Source organism: Rhineura floridana, chromosome 6, assembly GCF_030035675.1.
Source record: "Rhineura floridana isolate rRhiFlo1 chromosome 6, rRhiFlo1.hap2, whole genome shotgun sequence".
Taxonomy (NCBI): Eukaryota; Metazoa; Chordata; class Lepidosauria; order Squamata; family Rhineuridae; genus Rhineura; species Rhineura floridana.
Window position 1 is genome coordinate 12,171,613 of NC_084485.1, and position 24,715 is coordinate 12,196,327.

The 24,715-nt window shown below is 42.5% G+C and overlaps 1 protein-coding gene across 2 annotated transcripts in view; it reads right to left on the reverse strand.

Annotated features, from left to right (window-relative positions):
* The window catches only part of LOC133387053 (collagen alpha-1(XX) chain-like), a 142,837-nt gene that overhangs the window by 28,079 nt on the left and 90,043 nt on the right, over positions 1-24,715 (reverse strand). For both annotated transcript variants that reach the window (XM_061631011.1, XM_061631010.1), the window contains exons 12-14: positions 14,451-14,528; positions 12,598-12,675; positions 7,345-7,398 (exon numbers count right to left, since the gene is read on the reverse strand). In XM_061631011.1, the coding sequence (XP_061486995.1) occupies positions 7,345-7,398; positions 12,598-12,675; positions 14,451-14,528 (210 nt within the window). The remainder of the gene's footprint in view (positions 1-7,344; positions 7,399-12,597; positions 12,676-14,450; positions 14,529-24,715) is intronic.

Consider the following 24,715-nt stretch of genomic DNA (forward strand, 5'->3'; position numbering starts at 1 on the left):
TGTCAGTAGATCTAATCTCTCTAGACCACTGTCCTTCAAGCTTGGGTCCCCAGATGTTGTTGGGCTACAACTCCCATCATCCTTGGCCATTGGCTAAGCTGACTGGGGTTGATGGGAGTTGTAGGCCAACAACATCTGGGGACCCAAGTTTGAAGAACAGTGTTCTAGATGACAGATCTCTGAGCAGGGCTCTTTCTTCCCATCTTAAGAACATAAGAAGAGCCCTGATGGATCAGACCAATGGCTCATCTAATCCAGCATCCTGTTCTCATTGTGGCCAACCAAATGTCTAAGGGAAGCCCGCAAGCAGGACCCGGGCCCAACAACACTCTCCCTTCCTTCGGTTTCCAGCAACTGGTATGAACATGAGAAGGTCTGGGGATGAGATAGGGTGAGGTGTTATCCAATATATGCCAGCCATAGGCCACAAAGGACTCCAAAGATAAAAATAAATTTTCCAAAATTGGCCTGGCAGCCAATTGGCAGGGCAGTGCTTACAACACTTGTCGCAGATGTTCCTACCATCCTACGGGACTCCAATTGGAAGACAACTTTGGCATTCTGTACCAGCTGCAGCTTTCTGTCATTGAGAATAACCCCATGCAGAGAAAGCTAGAGTAAGCTATCCTGGTTGTTTCAAAAGCTTAGGTCCTGTTCAGAAGCAATCCCCCCTGCATTCAAGAAGGCATGAGGAGGGCATGGGACTGATCTGCTCAAAACATCACACACATCACTGACCTCACCTCTGGACATTGCCTGAACATCCTGCTCGAAGCTTCCCCATTGCAGATGTCTGCATCAATACAGGGACATTCTGGGGGATGGGGTCAGTGTCGCCCACAACATTGGGGGCAGGGCCAACTTGGGTGGCCCCACCCCACTTCATGAACACATGGAAGATCACTCCTGAATAGGACTTTCGATAATGCTGGCTAGATCCTTAATATGGGGGATTATATACCCTATGCCCCAGGTGTAACCATCAGATAGGCAACATGGCAGCCTCCAGATGCTGTTGGACTCACCAGTTCCCATCAGCCCCAGCCAGGATGGCTAATGGTTAGGGATGATAGGAGTTGATGAGTCCAACAACATCTGGAGGGCCACAGGTTCCCCATCTCTGAACCAGAGTATTGGATCCCTAGGTATGGGCAAATGACAGCTTTCCTTTCTCTCAGAGTCAAGTTAGATAATGATATAAATAATGGTAGGTATAGAAGGGATGGATGCATCTGTCAATTTTTGTTTCCCTCAGTTTCTCATTTTTCCCATTTTAAATTCATTTCACCCCGTTTCTTCATCAGTTTGCAATTTTTTGAAAAGTCCTGACAAAAATTCATTCACAATTTAGTGCATTTTTATCCCAATACATACATTTTTGCAAGCAATGTTTTTGCCTGACATAATGCATTTTCATATGATATTTTTGGAAATATGTATATACATTTTTATGCACAGTTTCCCTTAATATATGCATTTTTGCTTGGAGAACTGCATTGCAAAATTCAAAGAAGTGTCAATTTTTAATCATGGCTGCATTTGGGTTCCCATATTGTTTCAGGATGTGTGAATTAGGCAAGTTCACATTGAAATGTGAATGGAACCAAATTTCTCCCGTATCGCTATGGGTCTTTATTCAAAATATTCTGCAAGGAATATTCTAACTGAAGTCTCTACTCTGATGTCCCTCTCTCCACCTCCCCAATTAAGGGGCTCTGTTAAAAGGCTGCTGCTACAAATGGTTGTGTCTATTTTGGACAGGAAGTCCAAATCTACATTTTGCTGCATCTCTCTTTGACCATGTCAGTCACTCTTCAGCGGATGAAGGGATAGGACAAAGCTGCCAGCGTCACAGTGATGGATTTTAACATTTTTCAAAGCTTTCAACTTTAAACATCAAGGCTGTTGGCTCTTTTCATCTGTTGGTCTATAATGAAAAGGTAGCTCGTTTCTGTGGCTGTCACAGTGATTGGGGAGGAAGAAAGAGAAATCTGTCATAGACATAATACACAGCAATCCAAAATCTAACAGGAAGTCAGAGAGAGAACCACTCATCTAAATGCTTTAGGAAAAAGACGTCTTTCTGGGCAACAAAGTGCTAGGCTTTTTAAGACAGATGCACCTGCTCTCTGACATAATCATAATATGTTGTATTCAGTCATTAGAAATTACCTGCATAGAGTTCCCTTGAGTAGAGCCCAGCCCAACCTCCTCCCTTCCTGTCCTTGGATTAGGAGAAATCCTTCTGCAGGCCTGTGTTTCAGAACAGTAGCTCAGTGGTGCATCACCTGTACTGCAGGCAGAAAGGTCCCAGGCTTGATCTCCAGCATCTCCAGGTAGGCCTGTGAGAGCCCCCCCCCACCTGAAACCCAGGACAGCCATTGCCAGTCAGTGTAGACAATAATGAGTTAGATAAGCCAATGGTCAGACTTCATAAAAGGCACCTTCCAATGTTGCTAGAGAGTGACATATAGGAAGCCATTATAGTTGTTGGGGTGGTTGTTGTTATTATTTACCTTTTTGTTGCAATTGTTTTTAGCCAAACAAAATATCATTCAAGCTAAAATTAAAAGGGTGGAGTTAAAATAGGGAAAAGGAACACAGAATCAACCTATTATTTTATTATTAATTGATTGATTGATTGATTAATTAAATTTATATCCAACCCTTCCTCCCAGAAGGAGCCCAGGGTGGCCAGAATGTGCAGCCCGAATGAGCAATCATTGACACCCTGGGCTCCATCCGGGAAGAAGGGTTAGATATAAATTTCATAAATAATTATAATAAATAATCAAAGATCAAGTAACAGAAATAGCGTCAATGTCAGGTTTCTAGTCCCTGCTCTGGAAGCTCTGTGGCACCACACTCGGATATATTGCCTATTTCTTCTGGGGATTCACTTCCATGGAGTTCCTTTCTGGGTTCATGGGAGGCATACAGAAGGGGCCACTGTGTGCGTTGCTTTTAATCTGCTTTTTTAGTTGCCTTCACACAATAAACTATTCAGGTGCAGTGGGGAAGGAGGGGATGGGGAGTGGATATCTTCATGCCACTGCAAGCCTCCAAGTTAATGGTGGGGAGGACATCCCCTGATCCCCTTAGCTTGCCACAACCCACTGCTACAGGAAAAGACCACACATCACTCAGTGGTAGCTCAAGCACTTTATTTCTTCAAGCCGAGAAGTGGATCACTTCTGGACAAATTCAATGTTCTGGTTTTGGTGTAGAAAGCCCCATGCAATTTATTTATTTTTATTTATTTATTTTATTTATTTATTAAATTTATATACCGCCCGACTAGCAATAGCTCTCTGGGCGGTGAACATAAAATAGCATAAAAATACAATGAATAACAAAATAATACTAAAATACAATCAACAATCCAATACAATAAACATTTTTAAAATTTGGGACAGGATACCTGAAAGATTGTCTTACCCCTTACATACCCAGTCGATAACTGCGCTCTGCAGGTGAGGGCCTCCTGCAGATACCATCTTCTCAGGAGATCCATTCCGCACAACATAGGAAGCGAACCTTTAGGCTGCAATCCAATACATGCCTACTCAGACGTAAGCTCCATTGGCTTCAATGGGACTTACTCCCAGGTAAACATATATTTGATTTCAGCCTTACTGTCGTGGCACCTACCCTCTGGAATGCCCTCCCCTTAAATGTTAGACAGGTGCCGTCTCTGTTACCTTTTCGGCGCCCACTGAAGACCTTCCTCTTTCAACAAGCCTTTTAAGTAGAGACTTTATCCCAGTCTGCATCTGTGTTGCTTTTAAGATGTTTTTAAAGCTGTTTGTTTTAAAAAGATGTTTTTAAAGATGTTTTGTATTAATATGTTTTAAAAGATGTTTTGTTTTTAATGTTTTTTAAAGATGTTTTGTTTTAATATGATTTAGAGTGTTTTTAGTGTTGCCTCCCTGGGCTCCTTCTGGGAAGAAGGGCAGGATATACATTTATTAAATAAATAAATTCAGAGAAGTGTGGAACACAAAGGGTAATAATGTTCTGATCCGCATATCCTTAATATCAAGATTTATTTGTTGACTAATACTAAATGGCTGAGAGCAATGCCATCAGGAGTCTAGTCCAAGAGGCTAGACTCCTAGGAGGGGCACCCAAGGCGGAATGGTCAAAGCTGAGACACCAGACTAAGATGCATCCAAACTCAGAGGAAGGCAACGGTAAACCACCTCTGAATACCTCTCACCACGAAAACCCTATGAACAGAGTATCCAAAATGCAACAAGCTACAGACCTGAACTTACAAGATCTGAACAGGGTGGTTCACAACAGATGCTGTTGGAGATTGCTGACTCACAGGGTCGCCATAAGTCGTAGTTGACTTGAAGGCACATAACAACAACAATACTAAATGGGCAGCATCTAATGCACCAAGAAACTTGCGCTAGCGGAACAGAACTTTCCCCTCCTCTCCTCTGCACTCAACCCCCCCATGCACCCTCAATATCAGCTCTGAGGCAGGGGGGAGGAAACAGAAGTGCCACAGCGCCAGCAGAACTCTGCTGATGCTGCTATGGATTCAGCCCAATGTCTCTAGGAGACTTTCATATGCATGGAAAAAACAACCTTTGAGTTTAACATAATACTCCTGACCCCCCAAACAAATAATAGAATAAATATCACAGAAACAGCAATAAGCATGATCATCATAGTTCTTCAAAAGACTGGGAGAAGAGGTACATCTTAATCTAGCTTTGGCGACAGATGGGCCTCACTGGGGAGAGTATCCCATATATGGGAGCAACAACTGAAAAGGCCCCTTCTCCTTTGTTGCCACCCTCTGGACCTCCCTCAGAATGGGCATCTAGAGAAGGGCTTCAGATGATGAACACAGGGGCTGGGTATGTTCAAGTCAGAAGAGGCATCCCATTAGATTTTGGGGTTCTGGGCCACATAGGGCTTTGTAGGTTAAAAACCAGCTGTTTGAACTGGGTTTAGAAATGTATAGACAGCCAGTGCAGCTGTCTATATATTGCATGGTGTTACATGGTCGAGAGCCAGTAATGGTTAGCGTGTTGGACTACGACCTGGGAGACCAGGGTTTGAATCCCCACACAGCCATGAAGCTCACTGGGTGACCTTGGACCAGTTCCTGCCTCTCAGCCTCAGACGAAGGCAATGGTAAAACCACTTCTGAATACCGTTTACCATGAAAACCCTATTCATAGGGCCGCCATAAGTCAGGATTGACTTGAAGGCAGTTCATTTCACATGCTCAGGCCCTTTCATTCTCGAGCATTTGAAACCACATTCTGCACCAGCTGCAGATTCTAATTCACTTTTTAAGGCAGGCCCATGTATAACACACCCAGGTGCCAACGGGACACTCACTCCGCACTTGCGTGGCAGCGCCGACACTTTGGAACTTTGCCTATTGACATCAGCCTTTATTGTATTCTTTTCGGTGCCTGCTTCAAACATTTCTATTTAGACAAGCCTATCCAGACACGCCACGTGGACAGAGCAGAAAGATTTTCTGAACATTTACAGAGTGCCCTTTCCTTTGTCATGGAACACCCACAACTTGTTCCTTCTGAGCACAGCAGAAACTCTTAACATCTAGAGTGAAAAAAACCAGTTTTCTTATGATTTTGTATTGGAATGTTATGTTATTAATATTGACATGTTATATTAATTTGATATGATTCAATTGATAGCTTGTTTTATGTTTTATGATGACTTTAAATGTAATAATGTTTAGGTAATCAATTGGAGTTACTGTTCGATTGTTATGTTTTGAAATGATTGTTTTTGAATTGATTGCTATTGACGTTATTTGCATTTTTGTAAGCCACTTTGAGCATATTTGTATGGAAAAGTGGCATATACATTCAAGTAATAAATAAAATAAATAAATAAATAAATAAATATGATGACACTGCAGCATTCTAATCTAGAGCATAGATTACTGAAGGCAGATCATCCTTGTCAAGGTAGGGATGTAGCTGTGGGCCATCAGCCAAAGCTGGTGGAAGGCACTCTGGACCAGTAAGGCCACCAATACTTCCAGTGACAGTAGGGGATCCAGGAGAACACCCCTAGAATAGTCTGGGAGGTGGGAATGAGGTCAGTTCTCTTAAAAATACAGACCAAACAAAACTGTCCCCCATCCCTAGAGAGTAGCACAGTTACATGTATTTCCTCCCACCTAGAACCTGAAATGGTATAGTCTAGGAAAAGTTTAGCCATTTGATTCTGCCAAATGGACAAAGTGGCCCTAAGAAATGGCCCATAAAAATGGAAATGGGCTGACTTCAAGTCAATCCCAACTTATGGCAACCCTATGAATGTTGGTTTGTGTGCGTTGTTGTGTGAAACAGCATACATTATGTTGGAGTTAAGTTGAGCAAGAAACTTCTTCAGAACATGTTAAGAGTCTTTTTATTGAAAGACATTAAGGCCAGAGGCTTAAGAGTAAATACATGTAGAGATTCTTCAGTCACCCCCCTTCTGGTTCATCTCTCTCCATAGATAAACACAAAAGACAGCCTCTCAGCTCAGAGGCATAATTCAGAAGAGCAACAACTCACATAGACTCTGTTACAACTTTCCCAGCTGTTATCAGATGGCTACCATAGCAACGGCCCTGGCCGTCCGTTCCCAGACAGAACATAGACATAACTCCCCCTTAACCACAGTTACGTCTTCAAACTTGCAGGCTTCATGGAAAACTACTAGAGACAGTAATACCTACTGGTCACCAGCCCAACAATGGATAGGGTTTTCATGGTAAGCGGTATTCAGAGGGGGTTTACCATTGCCTTCATCTGAGGCTGAGAGGCAGTGACTGGCCCAGGGTCACCCAGTGAGCTTCATAGCTGTGTGGGGATTCGAATCCTGGTCTCCCAGGTTGTAGTCCAGTACCTTAACCACTTTATTAATGGGCACATGCGAGAAAAAAACATAACGGGAAGCCAGACACATAGCGAGTCTGAAGACGGCCAGATGCAGTTCCAAGGGAGCTAATGAAGAGGGCGACTCCAGGTCCATTTCTGGCGTAAATATTTTTCAGGTTGACCTTGCACCCCACCTCTACCCCAACATCATAACAACATAAAATGACCCTTGCTATATTCGACCAAAGGTCCATCTAGTCTGGCACTTCCTTCTCACAGTGACCAACCAGATGCTTATGGGAAGCCCAAAAAGCAGCACCGGAGCACAACAGTGCTGTCCCCATTTTTTATTCCCAGCAACTGGTATTGAGAGCCATGCTGCCTCCAACAGTGGAGATGTCGCATCTGATAGCGTTAGATAGCTCCCTCCTTGAACCCTCTAGTCATCAATTGATCTAGATGCAAAACCACTTACCTTGGGGCCCGGCTCGCCTTGTTCCCCCTGTGGTCCTCTCCTCCCAGGAGTGCCCTGAAGAACAAGCAACAAAATTAACTCCTAACATCAGGACACAGTGAAAAGCCAAATGAGGCTAGAGGTTTACTGCCTCTGAACATGGGAGTTCAATCCTTGGAATGGTTTAACAACCAATCCCTCTTCCCAAAGAACTCTGCAGAATAGCTCCATGAAAGGGACAGGGGTTTCTTAACAACAGTCAGCACTCTTTGCAAATTACAATTCCCAGGATTCTTTGGGGAAGGCATGACTGTTTAAAGTGGTGTGATACTACTTTAAATGCATTGTGCAGATGGGGGCATACACACACACACACACACACACACACACACACCTTATTTGTCATAACTGGTGTAAGTTAAAGCAGGAAACCTTGTTAAAGGTGAACATGGATCTACAAGGGGAAAAGTCTTATTACAGTGATGAGCAACATTCTCATTTCTCAGAGTGCTTTTGACTTTGCCAGGCAGACTAATCTATATTCTGGGCACTTGCAACAAAAGTGACTAGAATAGAGGAGTGTGCTTGTAGCCTTTCTGTGTGGGCATTCCAGCTATAACAGAGTATGCACACAAGGTGGGGGGAAGGGCATTATGATTCCATATGGACTCATCCCCACATCCACATCACCAGTGGATCTAGGAGCGTACTAAACTGCAAACATGTTCAGGTGATGCATGAACTATTGACATTTTAAACACAAGTCTGCTTTTGCTTTGCTTAGTTTTTGTAATCCATTGGATTACTGATTCAAATCAGGCAGTAATGAACAAGGAGGGTTTTGCTATAGATTAAATGTTCCCTGCAAGGCCACAAATTCTAACCAGAACACACATACATACATTACCTTTTTATACTGACCATCTGGGTGGTTTTACATAAACATCAACAAAATACAATTTACAATTAAAAACCCTTAAAATGGACAAACAAATCACAAAGCAGATAGCCCAGCAACAAAACCAGGGGAAATGAGCATAAAATACAACAGTTGTAGCAATTAAAATAAGCATAAAACCAGCAAAGGAAAACTTGGTGCAAAAACAGAAGCATCCAATATGTTGCCATTAACAGGCTGGGAGAACAGGAAGGACTTCAGCTGGTGCCTAAAAGACCACAGCAGAGGTGCCAGATGACCTTCTCTGCAGGATGCTCCATAAGAAAAGTCCTGCTGGATCAGGCCAAAGGCCCATCTAGTCCAGCATCCTGTTCTCATAGTGGCCAACCAGATGCCCCAACAGGAAGCCAAGAACAGGACTTGAGTGCAACAACATTCTCCCACCTGTGATTCCCAGCACCTGGCATTCAGAGGCATACTGACATCATGGCTAGTAGCCAGTGACTCATCAAACACCACTAAAAATCCCCTCCATGCACTCAATAATTTGGATAAGCTTTGTTTAAAAGTAGTTCACCGGAGAAGCCTGAACTTGCTGCCTTTATTCAGAATTTTTTCATCCTGAGCCCTCTTGTTAAAAGCTGAGAAGTTCTACTATGGGTGAAAAGAAATAGACCATTAACAAAGAAGACCCACAACTTCATTGTTCAGTGGCGCCCCAGTGATCTTAGCGCAGTTGGTGTGCCACCATCTGGGGAACTGTTTGTCCATTCACACAGCACGGAGAACTAAGATGGAGAGTGAAACTCCTGTAGCTTCTCTGGAAACATGTTGAATATTCTGGCAGAGAATTGATCTCAAAAGTTCAACATATGTGAAATACAGAAACCTACCCCTCCCCCCCACAAATCCTCCCAGCGAAATTTTGCTCGTCTTAAGTTAAAGACATTTTGCTTCCATCAAAGTTTGCCTCACAAATTCTCCTCAAACCTCAGGTGAAACTTAGTGGCAACAAGATGAAGGAGGTGTGAAAATTGGACGGAGAAATATCAATAATTTAAGATATGCAGACGATACCATACTACTAGCAGAAACCAGTAATGATTTGGAACGAATGCTGATGAAAGTTAAAGAGGAAAGCACAAAAGCAAGACTACAGCTGAACGTCAAAAAGACTAAAGTAATGACAACAGAAGATTTACGTAACTTTAAAGTTGACAATGAGGACATTGAACTTGTCAAGGATTATCAATACCTTGGCACAGTCATTAACCAAAATGGAGACAATAGTCAAGAAATCAGAAGAAGGCTGGGACTGGGGAGGGCAGCTATGAGAGAACTAGAAAAGGTCCTCAAATGCAAAGATGTATCACTGAACACTAAAGTCAGGATCATTCAGATCATGGTATTCCCAATCTCTATGTATGGATGTGAAAGTTGGACAGTGAAAAAAGCGGACAGCAGAAAAATCAACTCATTTGAAATGTGGTGTTGGAGGAGAGCTTTGTGCATACCATGGACTGCGAAAAAGACAAATAATTGGGTGTTAGAACAAATTAAACCAGAACTATCACTAGAAGCTAAAATGATGAAACTGAGGTTATCATACTTTGGACACATCATGAGAAGGCAGATTCACTAGAAAAGACCATAATGTTGACTTCCGGGAAGGGTGACTTCGCTTGTGCCTGCTTTTGAGACGGGCTCCAGCCTCAAAAGAAGCTTATTCAGATATAAATCAGTCAGAACATTTTTTTTTTGACTGATGAAATTTCTCCCGGGCAGGGAGAAACGTAGAGATCAACCTCAAAAGCCTGTTTTTGTTGGGAGGACTGGATTTCATTAATTTATGAGAAAAGGTCCAGCCAGCAATGCCGGACGGACTTCCGAACAAGCTCTATCTGATTAATGCGATACGTTTATCTTTTCTTCAAAGAGAAAACGGACTAACAGGCAAGCACCCTTCTTTCTATTCTTTTTTTTACTTGGTTTAAATTGTTGCAGCAAAAAGAGATTTGTCAAATGAATCAGCTTTAAAGAACTTCTGGGTGAGCTATAACTCTTCTCTGTTATTCACGAAATTAACAGCTTATCTCTGTTTCTATTGCAAAAAGCTGTCCTGGAAGTGCATTCTAAAGATATAAACAGAAGAGGGATTTCTATTCCGAGGAACATGATATTGTCTGGGACTATTCTCTTTTTGGTCTATTTTATTTTGACGAATCTGCTTCTTCACGACGCCACTAACTGTTTTGATGCTGGAAACTAAATTTGTTTTGTATTCTTGAACATAGAGAGATAAGGCAGACTGCTCTGTTTATACTGTGATGTCATCAAGCCTGGAATATTAACCCAATTGTTGCTGAAATAAGAAGTGGTTCTTCTTTATTTTTGTTTTGTTTTGTTTTCGTGGTTTTAAAAATGGCAATCAGGAAAGTAGCTGAGAATCTGGAAGTAATTATGTTTCAGAAAATAATGGATGAGATTGAGATAACGAAACAAACCCTGTAACAGGGCAGTAAGGAGCTGAAAATTGAACTGAGCAAAATGACGCAGGAGCTTAAAGAAATAGGGGATCCTGTGAGAGAGGAGAATGAGATCAGAGATGAGAAAAGAAAAAATAAAGGGAAGATACAAGCCCTGGAGATTGGAACAAATGTGGAATTGGAAAAAGATCTGGAGTTTATGGATATTAGAAATAAAATCTACTGTTTGGAATTTAACGTTATCTCTGAAGAAATTAATGAAGATATTAGAGATAAAGTTATCAATGGCTTGGATAATCTTCTGGACTGGAATGACGTGATGGAGCTTGATATAGAGAAAATCTATGGAATTAACTGCAGCCATGTGACAATGGAAAAACTCTCAAGAGATGAGCCAGTGCATTTTGTAAAAAAGAAGAACAGAGATATGACTTTACAACAATATTTCAGCAACTTATTCAGAATTGATGGCAAGAAAATATTTGGGATAGAGGAAATTCCCATCAGACTCTTATTATAGGACTATGGCTATGACAGCAAGATTATTATGGAATACTGATAATGGAAGATTGGACACTGAAATTACTGGACTTAACAGGACTATTGAAGATGGAAGATGGAATTAATAGGGATAATGGAATAATGGCTATTGAAATTATTGGACCTAACAGATTTTGATGAGATGGATTAATCGATATGTTTATTTGGACTATGGTTATGACAATAAGATTATTATTATTATTAACGAGATGGATTAATCAACATGTTTATTTGGAGAAAAATTGATAGATATATTTCTTAAAGAATTGAAACCTCTCTTTGACTTTTTGTGGAAAGAATAAAGTAATGTTTATGAGATTTGATGATTAATTAAGATAACTACTGGAGGAAAGTGATTTTATAATATAATTTAAGAGACAGGATTGTTATATATTGTAGACCTATAACTGATTTGATCTGCGACAAATGGGAAGTCAACATTTTATTTTTTTGTTTAATCATTTTTGTTTTGTTTTGTTTTTTGTCTTTGAATGTTTTATGATTTTGTTTTGTATGTTTTATGAAAATTTGAATAAAAATTATTGTAAAAAAAAAAAAAAAAAGACCATAATGTTGGGAAAAACAGAAGGGAATATAAAAAGAGGAAGGCCAAACAAGAGATGGATTGATTCCATAAAGGAAGCCACAGACATGAATTTACAAGATCTGAACAGGGTGGTTCATGACAGATGCTGTTGTAGGTTGCTGATTCATCGGGTTGCCGTAAGTCGTAGTCGACTGGAAGGCACATAACAACAAATGCTTTCTGCAGAGTGAAAGAGAAGTGGACGCTTAGTGTGCGAAGCATGGTGCAATTCTTTTCACTGCCAGATAGGCAAGGTTGGTGCCAGAGGGTGACCAGATTGGGCCCTGGCTGAGGTCCCCTCCTTAGGGTGGGAGGGTGGAGATCATTCCATCATCTGTTGCACTGTTAGGTCCTGCAACCTGACCCTGCTGTGGATTGTGGAGAAGGAGCAAGCAGGCACCCCCCCCCAATATAGACAGTGTGGGCTTCAATAAGCCCGTCTGATCACCTCACCTTCCTATCCTGTCAGTGTGAATGCCGTGCACAGTTTGTGTGCATGCCTGCTATTACCCAAGATGGCAGCAGGGAGCTGTCACCATCTTGGTTGATGGCAGGCATGCGTGCTATGCACACACATCATTCCACGACATGAGAGGTAGGTGGGGTGTGCATGCTGCCTGTATGGGTGTGTGTGTTGGACCTTGGTGCCATGGGCCCAGGGCAGGTTGGTGCCCAAGGGTCCAGTCAAGCCTGGAGCCAGCCCTGCAGATAGATGCTAGTCTTGTTCATTATGCCATTTTTCTGGAAATAAAAGCTCAACTCACCGGGGGGCCTGGAGGGCCTGGGGTCTCTGATGTGCAGCTGCAGGAAGGAAAGAAGCTGGGACAGGCCTCTTCATCTCTCTGAAACGGGAACAGAAAAGAAGGAACTCTAAAACAGGGAAACACAAGTGGGGCCTGTGAATTGCGGGCTGCTGCTGTTCAGGAGACTCCACGCCATTCCCGTCTCCTTTCCTGTTTGCTCTCCCTCCACAACAGCCAGCCTGCGAGGCCCTCATTGGACTGTTCTGAAGAGGGGGATTACAGGACAGAAGTGAAGCCCTGCTTCCTCAGTCTGAACGTCCATCTAGCCCAGCATCCTGTTCTCACAGTGGCAAGCAGATGTTCATGGGAAGCTTACAAGCTGGACATATAAACAATACATGCTCTCCACTTGTGAATCCCAGCAACTGGTATTCAGAGGCATACTGGAGGAAGTGCATAGGCATCATGGGCTCATTCCAGGAGGAACGGCGGGATATAAATTTAATAAACAAACAAACAAATAATAAAATAAATATATCATGGCTAATAGACAGGGTTTTTTCTAACGTTTTTTTCCCTGTACTTCTGCAAACTTCAGGGTTTCCCCAAGCCTGCTGAGACCTCCCTCTTGTGCATGGATGGGGCCGCTTTGGATAAAGCCTGAACTTTGGAAATAGAAGGAATGAATTATTCACACGCATATGCAAGTACAAAATGAGGAAACACTGGCAAGTTCATACGCATCACTTGAGAATGATGGCTGTGATGCAGAGAAGGGGTGAGGACACAGATGAGTTGCTCTAGTTGTTATGAAAGGAGGAGAGCTCTTTTTGGCAGCAGTTGCATGGGTATCAGAATGTCTTCTTTTCAGCCTCTACCATCAAGTGATGATGTGTATGTGGAAAACAGCTGAGCCATCACAGGTTCAGCACCATGAACAGAATTTTCCTAGCATTGATTAGTGTTTTTTTTCAAATGCAATATGTTATTTTTAATACAATATTATTATGACATTTTTATATTTTGACATCAACTAATGAGCCGTCAAGGGATGCATGCCTGTGAATCAGCCCTGCAAATTTTTTAAAACAAAACAAAACATGCCTCCTGAGATGACTTCAAATGCAGTACTGCACAACAGAAACTGTTCATGTGTCCGGCTGCTTGAGTTGTGAGCGACTGAATGCTACACGAGTCAGTCCGGTACGGAATCTGATGTTTGGGTAGGTGTTTCACAAATGCCACAAGCCACGTTGACTTTGGACGTAAATGGAATGCAGAACATTTCAAAGGGCGGATCTGTACCCTGGACTTTTAACTGGTTTGATAATCATTCCATCTCCCCAAGAAAATCAGTTTTGGGGAGGGGATCTCTTGATGTCCTGGCCAACCTACCCTTCTCAACATTCTTTGGGGCAAGTTATAGAAATGAAACCAGCCTAAAACCTCTGTGCACTTATATTGTAGATGCACCACAAATCTCCATGCTAGGAAGCAGGGGTGTAGTCATCCAGGGTCTTGGAGGTTCTTAGACCCCTTACTTTTTTGGGAGCAGGGTCCCAGGCAGGTCCCTATGTCTCCAGTGTCCTACAAGCCAATCAGCCACAGAGAAAAATCTAGCATACTTCCTTGTCCTTTCCTGATTTGAGCCAATCAGAGTGAAAAGACTCTTCTCAGCAGCTAACACACTCCCCTTTCATGCTGACTGCTTCCTAGGGATGACTGTTGTGGTGGGAGGAAGGACTGGGGAGTGTGGAGATAATGACGGAGAGCAAGCAAGCGAGAGGGTGTGGAGCGGCTATCATGAAGGGACCCTGCACTTCTGAATTTGCCATTGCAGTACCGCTAGGAAGTGACTGTCTCTCCATACTTACCAATGCTGGGACATCACAACATTTGTCCTCTTCAGCCCACAAACTGCTGCACACGATCTGCAAAGACTGCAGCTGAAACTATAGATGAAACAGGGTGAAGCTATGGTTGCAAGAAAGGCTTTTAAATGTCCTGATGCATTGGGACTGGGATTTGGAGGGATGGGACACAGTGGCTAGAGATGGAAGGATCTGTCCATATCGGTTTTCTCATTTTCCCAATCTTAAATTCAGTTCTGGAGCAATTTGTCATGTTGTGGTTTTTTTTTTTAAAAAAAAAACTTCATGAAAATTCTTCAGCATTTTACTGTCAGTTTCTCATAATAAGCATGCTTTGGTATGCAGTTTTGACTAATGTACTAATGCAGGGGTTCCCAAACTTTTTTCCTCATGGACCATTTGAAAAGTGCTGATGGTCTTGGTGGACCACTTCATGATTTTTCTGCCTGGTAAAGCAATTCTAATGGGTTTTGTTGGAGGCTGCATGATTTTTAATTATATTTTTATGGCTTCCTTCATTTCTGATACTGTATTTTATTGTATTACCATTTGCATTTCATTGAATTAAAGGAAACAATAAAAATGCAATTAAAAATCAATATGAATATTTAATGTGGACATGCCGCAGACCACCTGAATGAAGCTCCCGGACCACTGGTGGTCCATAGACCACAGTTTGGGAACCTCTGTACTAATGTATATTTTCACTAACATATTTATTTTATACACACTTTTCCTAATATGTGCATTGATGTAAACATTGCTTGGTTAGAGAACTGCATCACAAAATTCAGAGAAGTGCAAATTTCAAAGAATGGCTGTATTTCAGTTTTCATATTGCTTTGGAAAGTGCAAATTTGATAGAGTCAGCTTTAAACGTGAGTGGAATTGAATTTCTCACCCATCCCTAACAGTGAAGTGTAACAGCATTCCCTGATCCTTCCCACATTTGAAGAGATTACATACCACAGGGATGGGTGAATCTATCAATTTCCATTTCTCTGTTTCTCATTTTTCCAGTCTTGAGTTTAATTCTCCACACTTTTACAGCAGTTTGTGATTTTTAAAAAAAGACTAAAGAAAATTTATTACATTACAGTGCACTCTTGGCCCATCACAGGGTCCCGTTTGGCCCACAAGGCCATTTGTCCCAAAGCACACCCACCTGTCAGTCAGCTGACATCACTGGGTGACATCAGCAGATGGGTGGGGGTTCAATCTAGCATGGCACTGCTTTGCCAGCACATTCCCTGTGGGGGCATGCTGGTTGAGCAGGACTGAGGTCTAGTCCAGTGAGCAGAGAGTATAAACCTGCTTGGTGCAGCTTGGCCCTGACCATCTGATTTGGCCCACAAGGAGGGAGAAGATAAAGATCTGGCCCACCAGGCTGAAAAGTTCCCCACCCCTGTGCTAAGCTTGCATTACCATGGCCATGGAGAATGTCTATACACAGTTATAATTTCCTTCTCTTTCTTCTGCATTACCAATGCATACAAGTGATCATGTACATAGATAAACAGTAACACGTACAAACTCACAGTCAGAAGAACAGCTGAGCAGGAGATTACACGAGTGAATCAAGATTCCTTTTTGTGCTGCTTTTTAATCAATGCTCACCACCATTCACTAGTATCAGTCATGGAGAGGGAGGGGAAGCAAGATGAGAACAAACGGAAGGGAAATTAAAGTTGCTGAAAACCTACGATGTATGGGCTGGTCTCTCTATATCACCGTGGTATGGAAACCTTTACAGTCTGAGGGCCACATTTTCTCTTGTGCAACCTTCCAGGGGCCTCACACCAGTCATGGTCAGGGCAAAAAGCAAAACTGGGCATAGCAAATAATGCTAACTTTGCCTTGGTACAGTAGGCTTGGTTCTGCACACAGCCCCTCTCGTTCCTCCATCCAGGCAGAGCTTGGAAAAGTTACTTTTTTGAACTACAACTCCCATCAGCCCAATCCAGTGGCCATGCTGGCTGGGGCTGATGGGAGTTGTAGTTCAAAAAAGTAACTTTTCCAAGTTCTGCATCCAGGGAAGCAGGAGACGTGATAAGAGGTCATGGACACATACTAGCCAGGCAAAAACACTCAAGAAGGATGCAGAGGTGGGACTTCCCAGGAGGATTCCTACGCCTGTGCAGCCTCTGAGACGACCTCCGTCTTGGATGAAACTTATCCAGTTTTAAATTCAGTCAGAAGGGTCTTTTCTGACTGGGGATAATTTCTTCCGGATAAGGAAAAAACGTGAGATCCACCACATAGTTTTGTTTTGATTGTTGGAGTCTGGAATTCGTCAGAATTGTCTGTCTTCCGGCAGTTCAGACAGAGCGTGGATTTTTATGCTAGCTCAGCTGGATAAGTGACCCGTTTTTGTTTTTTTAACGGACTAACAGGCAAACATCTATCCTCCTGTCTACATTTATCATTTTCTTATCTATACAGCTAAAGAGACTTGTCAAAGTAACAGCAATTAAGATAACCTAGGTGAGGTAAGACTTTCCTTTTTTATTTACGGAACTAAGGGGGAAGAAAATATAAATAGCTTATCTTTTTTATTGCAAAAAGCTGACATGGAAAATTGCATTTTAAAGATTACAATGAATGAGAGATTTCTGATTGGAAGAGATAAGAAATCTTTTTGATTTATAAGATTTTTGTGTAATATATGTAAGGGACTATTTTTCCTGATCTACTTTTTTTTTTTGACGAATCTGCTCATTCTCTCTGCTACTAGTTGTTTGGACGCTGTGAACTAGAGCTGTTTTTACACTTTTGGGCATTTTAGAGATAAGGCTGTCTAGCATGTGACGTTGGTTGGAAAGATTAACTCCTTTGTAACTGGATAAAGAAATAAACTGCTCTTTGCTTGGGACATTGAAAATTGAAGGAGTTTTGTTCTTTTGGTTTTAAGAATGACAATTAAGAAGATCATGGATGTACAAGAAGGGACTCTATTTCTAGACATGCTTCAGAAAATAATGAATGGGTTTAACTCAATAAAACAAGAACTGAGAAATAATAGACAAGCGTGGAGAATTGAATTTCACGAAATGAGACAGGAGCTGAAAGAAACTCAGGATTCTATGAGAAAGGAGAATAAAGATAGATCTGGAAAACAAAAAAAGGATGAAAGAGAAATTAAAGGCAAGGTTCAATCTATGGAGATTGGCTTAAATATGGACATGAAAAAAGATTTGGATTTCCTGGCTGTGACGGATCCTGGAGATAAATATTACAGTTTGGAATGCAGCGCTGTCCCTGAAGGAATTGAAGAGATTGGAGATAAAGATATTATCGGTTCAAAAAAATTCCTGGACTGGAAGGATTTGATGGAACTCGAAATGGAGAAAGATAACAGAATTAATCCCTGTTTTGTGTCAATGGAAAAACCTTCAAGAGATGTACTAGTGTATCATGTGGAAAAGAGGAGCAGAGATGCGGCTTTGCAACAATACTTCAGTGTTACGTTTGGATTTGATGGTAAGAAAATATCTGTGATGGAGGAAATTCCTATCAGACTTTTATTATATGACTATGACAGCAAGATTTTTGGTTGCGTAAAGATGGAAGATGGAAGATGGACCCAATATGGATAATGACAGAAGAGCGATTTGAAATTACTGGACTTAGTAGATTTGATGAGTTGGATTAATTGGTATGTTTATTTAGAAGAAAAAATTGATTGACATATATCTCAAGAATTGGAAATTTCTCTTTGACTTTTTGTGGAATATTAAATTGATATGATGTTAATGAGATTTGAAACCAACTAAGATAACCGCTGGAGGAAGGTGATTTTATAATCTATTAAGAGATAGGTTTGTTATATATTATAGATTTATAGCTGAACTATGACAAATCGGAAGTCAATATTTTTATATATATGTATTTTTTTCTTTTTGTATTGTATTAGTTATTGATTTGTGTTGTTTTCTTTTTGTATTATTTTGGTTTTGAAAATTAGAATAAAAATTAATTGAAAAAAAAAAGAAGGATGCAGAGGTGAAGGGGGGGTGGTTGGGGAGGAGGTGTGGCCTGGGGAATGTCCCAAGGGCCCGATGTAAAGATCTGGAAGGTCATATTTGGCCCCTGGGCCTAAGGTTTCCCATGCCTGCTTGTGATGGGCTGCAGGGCTTTGCCAGCACCAGCCCATTAAGAAGGCCTGATCCACACCACCAAGCACCAATCAGATAATGGCTCCTGAGGAGACCCATATTATTTGGGCATTGCCTGGTGGCTCCCCACTTGCTAGAAGGCACAAGGTGGGCACTCTCAATCACCTGCCTGATGCGTGTTGTGTTGCCTTCTGCTGTTTATGGAGAAACTCCAGAGGGACAAAGCTCATCTGCAGGGCCTCACTGTGTCCCAGCTTTAGTTCAGCGTTGTGATAGGTGTCAGAAATTGCTATATGGATCTGATTGATTGAACAATAGTGTAGAGCTGATAATAATAGTAATAATAATCACACCTTGGGTATAGGAAACTGTTTTCAGACTGAGGGCAGCCATCCAGGGGCCCCATGCCAGAGATGAGCGGAGCCAGAGGCCAAGTGGGAACAGCAATGCATGTTTACCTTTGTACAGTAGGCCACTTCCTATGCACACTAACACACCCCTCTCTTATCCTCCATCCACGCAAGCAAGGGGCATTATCAGAGTTTGAGGACATGCTTCCACCAGGCAAAAACCAGAGCTTGGAAAAGTTACTTTTTTGAACTACAACTCCCATGAGCCCAATCCAGTGGCCATGCTGACTGGGGCTGATGGGAGTTGTAGTTCAAAAAAGTAACTTTTCCAAGCTCTGCTAATAACTGCACATCTCCCTGCATTGTCCCCTGCTTTAGCCTTAACCTTTCACTTGCTGTTCTGACTTCTTTCACAGGGTGTTCAAGGACCTGAAGACATAGCTGGTCCACCTGGTCCACCAGAACCAAGGGTAAGAGATTTGAGTCTTGTGGAATGTAACTCTTCCTCTCCGGCTCTGGCAAAAACATTCAAGGAAGACGCAACGCAAGGCCAGTGAGGGGTGTGGCCTGGGGAGAGGGGGTGTGGCTGAGGAGGAGCTGTAGCCTGGGGAGAGTCCTGAGGCTAGATAGGGGCTCCGGAGCCTTACTTTGGCCCCTGGGCCCAAGGTTCCCATTCCTGCCGTAAGCAATAATCGTCATAAACAACACTAATAAAATGGACCAAGAACTGAGGGGAAGGGAAGGACAGAGCTACAGATATTAAACTTTCTGTTCCTGAAATAACACCTCAAGTCTTTCCAAATATGGAAATGGAAGCAAAAACTCTAATCACCTCCTGCTGAGCCTCTGCAAGGTACCTCTGAGAATAACATCTCGTCTTCCTCCAACCCACGGATGTGTATCTGCCAAGGTTTTTTCTGTCTGCAGTGAAACTCTAGCCTGTTCATGCTGAGAAACCAAACCTCATTAAGCATCTTTATTTTCCCCAAGCCAGAACTCTGGGATTCCTTTGTTTGTCACTAAATTCTGGAACGAATGAACGAACACACACACACACACACAAAATCCCAATGTCTATGAGCTGCATAAGTCACTTAGCAAATGTGGCCAGCGCTGTTTGGATCACAAAGGTGGAAGGCCCTTCCTATATAAACCCAGCAAGTCAGCCTGCCAACCACAATCTCTGAGTTCTCGTTTGCTCAGTGCCTGCCAAATGCTTCTCCTGGGGTTGGGCTCAGGAATTGGTTTCACTCACAAAGCGAAAGTTTTTCTTTGTTGCTATTCAAAGAAGGTGATAGGCAAGAAAAGAAATCACCTAAAATAAATAAGCCAATCTATCCAAGGCCATATTCACACCGTACATTTATTCCACTATTATTCCACTTTAAACAATCATGGTTTTCCACAACCCTTGGAAAGTGTAGTTTGTGAAGGGTACTGAGAGATGTTAGGAGACTCTTATGCTCCTCACAGAGGTAAAATATCTACAGTTCCCTGGCAAAAGGGATTGTTAAACCACTTGGGGAATTGTAGCTCTGTGAGGGGAACAGGGGGTCTCTTAACAACTCTCAGCACCCTTCACAAACTACATTTCCCAGGATCCTTTGGGGGAAGCCATGATAATTAAAGTGGAACAATAGTGGAATAAATGTATGGTGTGAATGTGGCCTGTGAGACGATCCATTCTCTGTACCAGCCACTCAATAATGGCTGAAGACATTCGCCTTTTTCAGGCATTCAGAGATTCATAGAATAGTAGAGTTGGAAGGGGCCTATAAGGCCATCGAGTCCAACCCCTGCTCAGTGCAAGAATCCAACTTGAAGCATACCTGACAGGTGACAGGTCCAGCTGCCTCTTGAATGCCTCTAGGTCTAGTGGATAATGAATTTACATACAAGGGAGGGATGCTGGCTCCATGGGGAACATAAGTGCATTCATTAGAAGGTCTGTATATTCTCTATAGTGTTGAGCAGCCTTTACCAAGTTGACGCCCAAGAGATATTTTGGAATACAACTCCCACCAGACCCTGCCAGTACTGAGGCGGACGAGTCATTTAGGAAGAGCAACTATTACCCTGCTTCTCTGATTCAGATCACATGTGCCTATCTCTGGTTATTATTATGGAGGTATTTAAAAAGTTACTACATCCAATAGTCTTGAAACACACAGGTTTCTTTTTTGTTTTGGGTGGAATTTTATTCTGAGTAGATTAACATTTAGGCCTTTGAACATTTCCACAATCTCTGGTCCCCAACCCCTGCCACCAAAACCAAAAACGATGCCCTGTCCTTTGCGGGCCTCAACATTGCAACCCACAAAGATGCAGAAAAGGAATTACAACATTTCAGCAACGTGCCCTTTGAGTGCCTTGACTCACTGGTAGGTCACTGTGTTTCTGCCCAGTTCTGGCCTCCACCCTTCCAAATCAGCAACCATGATATCATTCACACAGTCGCTTATCACAATAATAATAATAATAATAACATTTTATTTAATTAGTCGCCCATCTGTCCGCCTAAGCGGACACTCTGGGCGACGTACACAATATAAATACAATGTAAAAACATATACATACAGCAAATTACAATATTAACAGCAATTCATCTAACCATCCTTCAGTAATACAATATAAAGACCTAACCCACCCCCGAAATCCCATAGGCCTGCCTGAACAGCCAGGTCTTTAAAGCTTGGCGAAAAGCCATCAGGGAGGAGGCGTGATGAAGGTCAAAAGGAAGCAAGTTCCAGATCGTGGGGGCCACGATCAAAAAGGCCCTGTCTCTGGTCCGCACCAGTCTAGCTGTTTTCACCGGTGGGACCGAGAGAAGGTCTTGTGAGGCTGATCTTGTTTGGCAGCATATTTGGTGATACTGGAGGCGTTCCTTCAGATAGACTGGGCCGGAATCGTATAGGGTTTTAAAGGTTAGTACCAACACCTTGAATTGGGCCCGGTACACAACTGGCAACCAGTGTAACTCCATCAATACTGGGGTAACATGATCTCGGCGATGGCTCTGCTTTATTAAGCGTGCCGCCGCATTCTGTACCAGTTGTAATTTCCGGACCGTCTTCAGGGGTAACCCCATGTAGAGCGCATTACAGTAGTCTAATCGAGAGGAGACCAGGGCATGTATCACTCGTGGGAGCAGGTGTAAAGGAAGGTAGGGACACAGCCTTTGTACCAGATGAAGTTGGTACCAAGCTGCCCGGCTCACTGCAGAAACCTGAGCCTCCATAGACAGCTGGGAGTCTAAAATGACCCCTAGGCTGCGGACCTGGTCTTTCAGGGGTAATTTCACCCCATTAAGTACCAGGTCAACATTTCCCAGCCTTCTCTTATCCCCCACTAGTAACACCTCGGTCTTGTTGGGGTTTAGCTTCAGCCTGTTCTCTCGCATCCATCCACTTATGGACTCCAGGCAATTGGACAAGGTATGCACAGCCAACTCTGGTGAGGATTTGAATGAGAGATACAGCTGCGTGTCATCCGCATATTGGTGACATTGCAGCCCAAAACTCCTGATGATGGCACCCAGCGGTTTCATATAAATGTTGAATAGCATGGGGGAGAGGATAGAGCCCTGTGGCACACCACAATTGAGGGGCCAAGGGTCTGAAACCTCATCCCCTAACGCTACTCGTTGGTATCTGCTGGAGAGATAGGAACGGAACCACCGTAAAACAGTGCCTCCTATTCCCAACCCCTCCAGCCGACTTAACAGGATACCGTGGTCAACGGTATCGAAGGCTGCTGAGAGATCCAGGAGGACGAGGAAAGTGTGTTCTCCCCTATCCAATGCCCTCCTCATATCATCCACCAGAGCGACCAAGGCTGTTTCAGTTCCGTGTCCAGTCCTGAAGCCCGACTGGAAAGGATCTAAATAATCTGCTTCCTCCAAGTGTGTCTGTAACAAGGTGCAAAAGTAGTAAGTAACAGGCCTCCAGTTTTAAGATGATCAGGAGCCTTGAACAGCAGCTTCCCAGGAGCCAAGGATCTTGGGAAATTTAGCTTTCCCAGGATGCCTGAGTCCTTAATATGGATGGCAGGTGCCCTGTCAATGATATATTCTAAGATCCTTCTTTGCAACTGCACTGCCTGTTATCATGAGCTTTTGTTTGTTTGTTTGTTGCAACTGAGCTGGAGGAGACCACCCATCACTAAATCTTGATTGTTCCTCAAAAATGCTTATACACAGGTGTCATCCCTCCCTCCCACCCGTGATTAAGCCCTCTCTTGTTGCCGATTATGTTTGATTCATGTATTGGGGAGCAGAGAAGTTGAATTTCCAAGCATCTCTCCACCACAACTAGTGATGTGTGGTGGGTGCTGAAACCAAACTACAATTCCCAGAAGGCAATGCAATAACATGCATGTAATAATGTGCACTACCTGAATGCATGCAGCAGCATTATGAGGACTCTATGAAAATAGATGAGTCCCCCACCCCATTTGCCAAGAAATATTGATGGTGAATCAAGCTGAGGGCAACTTGCCCATCCCTGTTAAAAGTACTCAAACACAAAAGCTCTCTATCCAATCATGGTTTTCTCTTTTCTTTAATGTGCATTTCACTATGAGCCAGTAGACTTATTGTTTGGAGAGAGAGGGCATGTACTGAGCAGCAAATGGACTTAAAAACAAGCTCCACAAATCAAAAAGTTTTTTTTAAAAAAAGATGAAATGGCAATGGATTGCTTTCAAGTCGATTCTGACTTATGACGACCCTATGAATAAGGTTTTCATGGTAAGCGGTATTCAGAGGTGGTTTATCATTGCCTTCCTCTGAGGCTCATCTAGTTAAGTAAGGCAATAATGAGGCAGGCACTCTGCCTATCAGAGCACAGCAGTTTTGAGAAAGGCAGAGTATCTGAAAATGCATATATACATGAAAATAATATACAAAAGGGTGTTATATTATGGAAAATACAACTAATAGGAGAAACACATTCTGCAAAAAAATGTGCATGTTAAGAGAAATTTGCACTAAAATGCTGAAGCTTTTACTCAGCTAAGTCCTACTCAGAGTAGAACCACTGAAATTACTGGAACTAAGTTATCCATGTTTATTAATTTCAATGTGTCTACTTTGAGTAGGAGTAGCACTGGAGACAACCCTGAATAATTCCCATGAGGACCTTTAAAAAAAAAAAAGCACACTGGTGTAGAAATGTGGAGAACTGAACAAGGTTGAAAAAATGAGGAACTGAGATAAACCAAAACGAACACATCTGCCCATCCGAAGGGTTGCCAGATCTTCTGAGGTTAGAATTAAAGAATCCTGAGCCCAGGAATTTGTTTGGAGTCCCAGTAATGAATGGGGTTTGTTGGCTAAGACCTAAAGACTCGTGCATCGGGCTTGTTGGAGAAGGGGGCAATGCTGGAGAGCACTTGCTGCCTTTTAAAATGCGGAGTCTGAAGTCACATTTATTAACAGACCTGCAGTGTACAATTATTGCTCTCTTTTCCATGAGCTTCCAGAATATATTTATTATGTCTATATTTAATATCCACCTGTCAGTCCTCCTCTCCCACAGAAAGAGAGCGAGAGAGAAAGGTAACTAGACTGGAAGAATATTTCAGAAAAATTGTAAATTTTTGAAAGGTGGTGTGAGAGATAAGGTGGAAAAATTGCTAGCTGCGGGTCCTTGATCATTAGATTTAACTTCTCCCCTTGGGGACCCTGATTAAGGCCAAATACCTGAAACCTCTGGCCAAATCCTGAAACTTGCACACACAGGGTTATAGCCAATGTTAGTCTTACTCAGAGTAGGCCCATTGAAAATAATGAACAGGTCAAATT